The 6,492-nt window shown below is 28.4% G+C and overlaps 1 protein-coding gene across 2 annotated transcripts; it reads left to right on the forward strand.

Annotated features, from left to right (window-relative positions):
• The first annotated feature begins 290 nt into the window (after positions 1-290).
• LOC115033062 (raffinose permease-like) lies at positions 291-5,768 on the forward strand. 2 transcript variants are annotated; one of them, XM_029490357.1, is made up of 4 exons: positions 291-725; positions 1,077-1,208; positions 4,900-5,262; positions 5,400-5,767. In XM_029490357.1, the coding sequence occupies exons 2-4, from the start codon at positions 1,136-1,138 to the stop codon at positions 5,678-5,680; spliced, it is 717 nt and encodes a 238-aa protein (XP_029346217.1). In that variant the 5' UTR covers positions 291-725; positions 1,077-1,135; the 3' UTR covers positions 5,681-5,767. The 2 variants fall into 2 exon arrangements, with proteins under 2 accessions (XP_029346217.1, XP_029346218.1); XM_029490358.1 differs by lacking the exons at positions 291-725; positions 1,077-1,208 and adding an exon at positions 1,726-2,124 and having other exon boundaries at positions 5,400-5,768.
• The last annotated feature ends 724 nt before the right edge of the window (positions 5,769-6,492 follow it).

Raw genomic sequence — 6,492 nt, forward strand, 5'->3', positions numbered from 1 at the left:
CTATTATAAATCATTGAGTTTAACGGCTATAATTATTGCATACGTTATATTCGAACATTCGAACAACTATCAAAAACAACTATAACCTAAGGAGTACAAAATAGGCAAATTAATTCCTGTATAATCGGATACAAGACTCAAACACCGCGTGTCTATAGTATACTCGTAGTTAAAATATATGAAAAATCAACTGAACAACACCATAGATCAGCGGTTCTTAACCATAGGGTCGCGACCCAATTTTGGGTCTCCAATAATTTGAAATGGGTCGGCTAAAATTTAAAACGTTGGTATAATATTTTTATTTTTAAGCCTTATAATATAAATAATAAATGAAACCGTTTTCGTAAATTCACAGTATTGATAATTGATACAAAGAAGCTTATCAAATTACATTCGTTTCCGTTAATGTCAATCGATAAAGTATATTTATAGCTATAAGTTAAAGTATTTGATAAGTTTTTGACCAGCATTTTTCTTAGAATCAACTATCAATGTTGTGAACGTCGTATGGTACTTATTCGTGTAGTCGTGAGGTTAACGTCAACCTACCTGTACCCAGTGCGGAATAGTCGTTATTTTGTATTGTGTATTAAACATTTGTAATGACATCACTTTCATATTTTTTCATAAAACCTGTGGTAGTTAAAAATAATGAAAATGAAAAGACGGAATCAAATTCAAATGAACAAGAAATAGAGAAGGACGAAATGCCTAGAAAAAAGGTAAAAATATCAATGAACTACACATATAAATACATTGATAAATATATTGGTTATGGGTTTACTTATATAAATGAAAACGGAGTAGATTTGAAAATATGTACAATACAATTATTAAAAGAAATGTTTATTTTTAAATATAATTTAATTAATATTATGACCTGTTATTAGTACAAGTAATATGAGTAAAAAAAAAATTAAATTAAGAGTACCCAATAGTTATTTTTTATTCTGCCATTGAACATTATTTTATAAAAAGGTCGCATGAAAAATTTGGTAAATATCTTGGGTCGCCACTACACAAAGGTTAAGAACCGCTGCCATAGATAATTTTGAATTTCTTAATATTTTCAGAGTCCAGTATTAGAATTATAGAAAAAAGTTATGAATAAATCATTAACTCATTTGTGGTTATGTTCGAAAACAATATAATTCGTAACCGCAGATTGGCACGAATGGCATACATAAACATTATACGGTACATAGGTAAGTACCTACCTAAAATTTTGGAAACCCGTATATATTTATTTCGTCTTAAAACTGCAGTTCAAATTATTGCAGGATTACAACAAATTATTGTAATGGTCGTGTTTAACAATAATATAATTCGAACCAGGCCACGGGTGGAATTTTTCTTCAGGCACAGTGTCCCACCCGGCATGGCAGAAACCTACTGGTGCCCAACTTGAAATTCTGCCAAACCTAAAAACGTGTTTTAACCAACCGCCCCCCTCCTATAAAGCAACAAAAACAGCTAATGACCGTAGTTGCCGGGTTTAAGTTCGCAATAAAAAAAAAAATTATATAATTCAATATATTATGTACAACCATTGAATAATTGTACGTTTGTACGACTGCTAGGCTGCTACACTGCATGTTAATTTCAATTCTAAATTGTTCGTATCGCTATGTCGCACTCTACATTATCGAGTGCGATATAATCTAAATAATAACAATTTGTCAATAAGTATACGAAATATTAAAATAGAGCCTACGGAACTACACTATATGATATTACAATTTACAACCAGTAATCATAACCGTATTGGCGGATAATTTAATATTTATCGTTACATCACACTGAAAGCGCTGCCACTTACCGATGATCAATTATCTCCGTAACGACCTACGGCAGCCGGCAGGACGATATTTTCTCTGTCTGCCGAGCCAGCGTATCACATCGGCTACTCGCCGCGATCACCGCGTTTTGTTTCCGTTGCATTATATTACTACACTTAATACAAATTTGAACTGTAGATTTATTATAAAAAGCCCATACAATTTTCTTTTATTATAATACAATTTAAAAAAATACGGTCAATCTTGTTAGAAATGTTTTACAAATTTAATATTAACAAAAATCTGCTGCTCATAAAACTTAGTTTTTTTTTCTACGATTGTGGTAAGTATATGATACGAGGCAATGACGTGTACATACACTTGAAACATTTATTATTAATTACTAATACATTTATTTTTGTACGCAACAATAACACTATTGATTCAAAACTCATAATTCAATATAATGTGGTCCATAACGTTTGGATATAGTCAGTGATATTATATTGTTAATTTACCAAACATAATTACACTTGAAGTATAATATTATATCTGCATTGTGATATTTTTATTACTCCTATAATGTTATATTAGGGCATAGCACGTCTCCACCAAAAATGTATGTTTCCATTTCCTACCAATACCCGTTTCTACCAAAATTATATTTTCTATAGGTATAATTAAATATTAATATACATGTATTACAATATTTTTTCATTTTACACAAATATTTATTTAAGATTCTGGGAAAATTTTCTCGAGAATTAAGAGAAATATTGACGTTGTAAATTGTAAATAGTACCTAATCATGCTATAATGAAAAATAATACACCGATCTTTTACTTTTAGCGCAGGTATTTTTATTACAGTATCCAGTTGAATGCCGATTCACGGAGATCCTTATTATTGCTTAGTTATTTTTACAATTTAAAAATTATTTTTATTTTATTTAGTGAAGGTAACCTATTTTATTTATTTAAAATGTATATAAATTAGCTTTACTGTAATTTTATTTGTCTGGAAAAATGTTATTAAAATCTTAAATAAACATTTGCTTAGTTAAATAAAAATGATAATACATTTATTATTGGTATATAAACTGTTTTGTTGGAAACTGGTATTGATGGTAAGGGAAAGGTAGAATATATTATTTTTCGTAACACACATTATGAAACGCGGACATTGCCATGGAACTTGGCGCTATTGAGTTTTCTGTTATTCATAACAAATCTGCAGAACTCGATGGCTTTGAATAATATTATAATTATTATTTATTAATAATTGGTGTAATACAGATACAGACTACACAACTGTACACGATAAGTAGTCGAAATAATGCATCGATTTTCAACTTCAATATCTTGTTCGATGGGAAAGTGAATATTGTTGGTGCATTGTGGAGGTCAAAATTTAAAATTCCCAGTAATTTTTAAAAGCGCCGTGAAAAACAAAAGAAAAATTAAGGAAAAACGGGAATTTTTCCGCAAAATCGATTTTTCATAAAATCTACTTTGGTTTTTGGTGTAAGTTTAAAACAAATGACTATAGAGACATGCAATTTTCATTGTTAGTTTATATTTCCATTTTCTACACATGATAAAATTGTCAAAATATTTTGATTTGTTTTGAACTGTTTAGGGACATTTTCAGTTTCCAATTTTATTAGTTTTTTTTCTATGAATGTCAATAAAACTTTATTTGTTGAGTAAAAGTACTTGAAAATTTAATACAAGGCTCCTACTATATTATAACAATGACATTTGAAAAATATTAAAAATCCTTAGTCACAGTTTTATTTTATTAGCATTTAAAGTTCAAAAATTGACAAAATATGGAAAAATCACGAAAATTAGCAAATTATTTTAAGTTAAGAATTCGTAAAAATTTTTCTTTTTAAATCTTAGATTTAAAAATTTAATACAAGATTCCTTATAAGATTATCTACCTTTATCAAAAAAAAAAAAAATGTCTATAAGAAATTCAAATTAAATTTTTATGAGCGTTTGAAATTCATATTTTTACAACATTGGATATTCACTCGATTTCTCATGTAGCGATTTTTTTATTTTGCTGTAATTAAAAAACGTATGACTGTAGCTACTTGAAAATTTCACTGAATGTTTATATTAGCATTTTCTATACACGATAACATTTTGAAAATAATTTGACTTGTTTCGAGCTGTTTACGGACAGTTTCATATTTTTTTTTTCTTTCTATGAATATCAATAAAGTTTTATCTGTTGGGCCAAAAAGTGTAAAAATTGAATACAAGGCTCCTGATATATTGTTACAATAGCAGTTGAAAAATATTAAAAATACTTAGGCACAATTTTTTTTTATAAGCATTTAAAGATTGCATTTTGACAAAATTAATCAAATTTAAAATTGAATAATTATTTTGTAGTTAAAAATGTGTGTAATGTAAATGTATAAAATATTCATATACGAAATTACATATTAAAAAACCTAGAGTAACTATTTTAGTTATTTTATTGTGATTGTATAATATTATTCATGGGTACTTGAAACTTCTAAAGTATACTATTATATATCTATGATAGTATCACGGTTTGTTGTTGATGTATAACGGGTTGTAAGTACTAAAGTACCTAATGGATATTGTGATATGATTAATTTGGAATTTATTATAGGTAGGTCAATTTTTGATAAGTTTATAATATGTCTTATACCTAGACTGACACACCGTCTCTGCTCAGAATCGTTTTTCTTATATAATGATTTATATAATTGAATTAAAATTTAATACCATCCATTATACAATGACCCACTTGTAACCTACTGTACAGCAGAGCGACATCCACTTGCCCACCTTTTTACTTTTAATGCCACTTTAATAATCATTACACATTTTTAAGGATATATGCATATTATAAATAAAACAAGTTACCATAATAAAATTATTTAACAACGTACCTATTCTATTTTCATTAATTTTTAAAAATAATTACATTTTAGGATAATTATTATTTATCTTAATTTTTAGATTTACATACTAGATTAATCTTTAATTTTTTAAATTTAAAAAAAAAAAACGCTCATCATAACTTCGCAATAAAAAATTTCTTGAGATTTTTATTTATTAAACTTTTATTTCAGGAATTGCACCGATAAATCCATTTTTACCAACTATAGCCAAACAGCGAGGAATTCCTGTACTCGTTATCGGTATACTCTTCACGTTTATGCCTATTTTCAATATAGTTGCAAGACCAATAACTGGATACATTACCGACCGTTGGCGTTGTCGCAAACAAGTATTTTTGGGTGCTTCACTGTTGAACGCGTTTTTCACTCCACTCATACATTTCACGCCCGACTTCAACGACAACGGACACGCCGAAGACTTGGAAATCATGACGCATTGGAAATTTTGGATTTTTGTAGCCACCATTACTGTGAGGATGTTGCTTTGGATGGTAGGAGACGTTCTCCAAGATACGATCTGTTTGGAAATCTTGGGTAAAGACTTGGGTAGATATTATAATATAGTTATCGCTTACCGCGCTTTACGCACTATTTATAGATCATAAAGCCCAATCCAACGATATTATGATTATGTTTCATAACTAAAAACGAAATTTGCTAACACGTTCCAGGTGACGACAAAAAGAGTTACGGAAGACAACGGGTCTGGGGAGCGGTTGGCTGGGGAACTTCTACACTATTGGTTGGTGCATGCGTGGATTGGTACAGCGTGGACAAAGAGCACAAAAATTACTTGCCAGCGTATTTGATCGCCATGGCGTTCCTAATCTGTCATTTTATTGTTGCATCTCAGCTAGACGTAAGTCCAAAAAATACCTATGAAGCACACGAAAATGTATACCGATACTGTAGTCTTTATGTACGTCCATTATATATAGAAAAATTTAAATAATTTATCAACACTGTAGTTAATGTTTGGAACTATAGCCACTAGGTATACTGTATACAAAAACTCACAAGTAAAAAAAAGTTATTCAATACCACATGTTAATTATAATATAATATTCGATCAATGTTGGCTATACTGAACTAACTTAAAATCTTCTTTTCTGTTTTATTTTTTTTTTTTTAATAATAACAATAATTTGATTTGATAGGTAATATTTTGATAGGTAAGTCTTAACATAGGTACATTCCTCATTTCCAGCTATTCTCGCAACGTACCTATATAAGAATTATAAATTATAAATTATTAACTATCTATATAAGAATTATTAAACAAAACGCATAATATGTATCGTACTTTTTGAATTTCAGTACCTGCGGGCTACGACTCTGATACAACAAAAACATTTTCCAACGTATTATTATTACTATTTATATTAATTACTTATTTAGTTTTTAAACAATTAATCAATGAAATATATCATCAAGTGACATAAAATTGATTACATTTTATTCATAACTTACTACAATATTTTTATTATACGCGAACTATTACTATCTAAATGGAACTGAAAAAGTCAAGAGAACAAAAAAAATGGCCTTTTAAACGAGGCTGGGCATTAACAAGTTAAAAAGTTAAAGTTAAGTTAAAAAGTTAAGTTACTTTTAACTAAGTTACTTAACGAGTTACTTTTTTTTTTAAAGAAACTTCTAACTTAACTCGTTAATTTATTTTATAATCACGTTAAGTTACCTATATACATTTATAATTGATTTAATTATTAATACTTAGTTTATAGTTGGTAATAACAAAGTAAA

This window comes from Acyrthosiphon pisum, chromosome A2 (genome assembly GCF_005508785.2).
Source record: "Acyrthosiphon pisum isolate AL4f chromosome A2, pea_aphid_22Mar2018_4r6ur, whole genome shotgun sequence".
NCBI lineage: Eukaryota > Metazoa > Arthropoda > Insecta > Hemiptera > Aphididae > Acyrthosiphon > Acyrthosiphon pisum.

What these genes read in the sequence shown, in the direction of transcription:
- LOC115033062 (XM_029490357.1), top strand. Translation starts at nt 1,136, where the DNA reads ATGTTCGAAAACAATATAATTCGTAACCGCAGATTGGCACGAATGGCA. An exon ending in AAACATTATACGGTACATAG is followed by an intron (nt 1,209 to 4,899) that starts GTAAGTACCTAC and finishes CTTTTATTTCAG; the next exon opens with GAATTGCACCGATAAATCCA. An exon ending in GATCTGTTTGGAAATCTTGG is followed by an intron (nt 5,263 to 5,399) that starts GTAAAGACTTGG and finishes AACACGTTCCAG; the next exon opens with GTGACGACAAAAAGAGTTAC.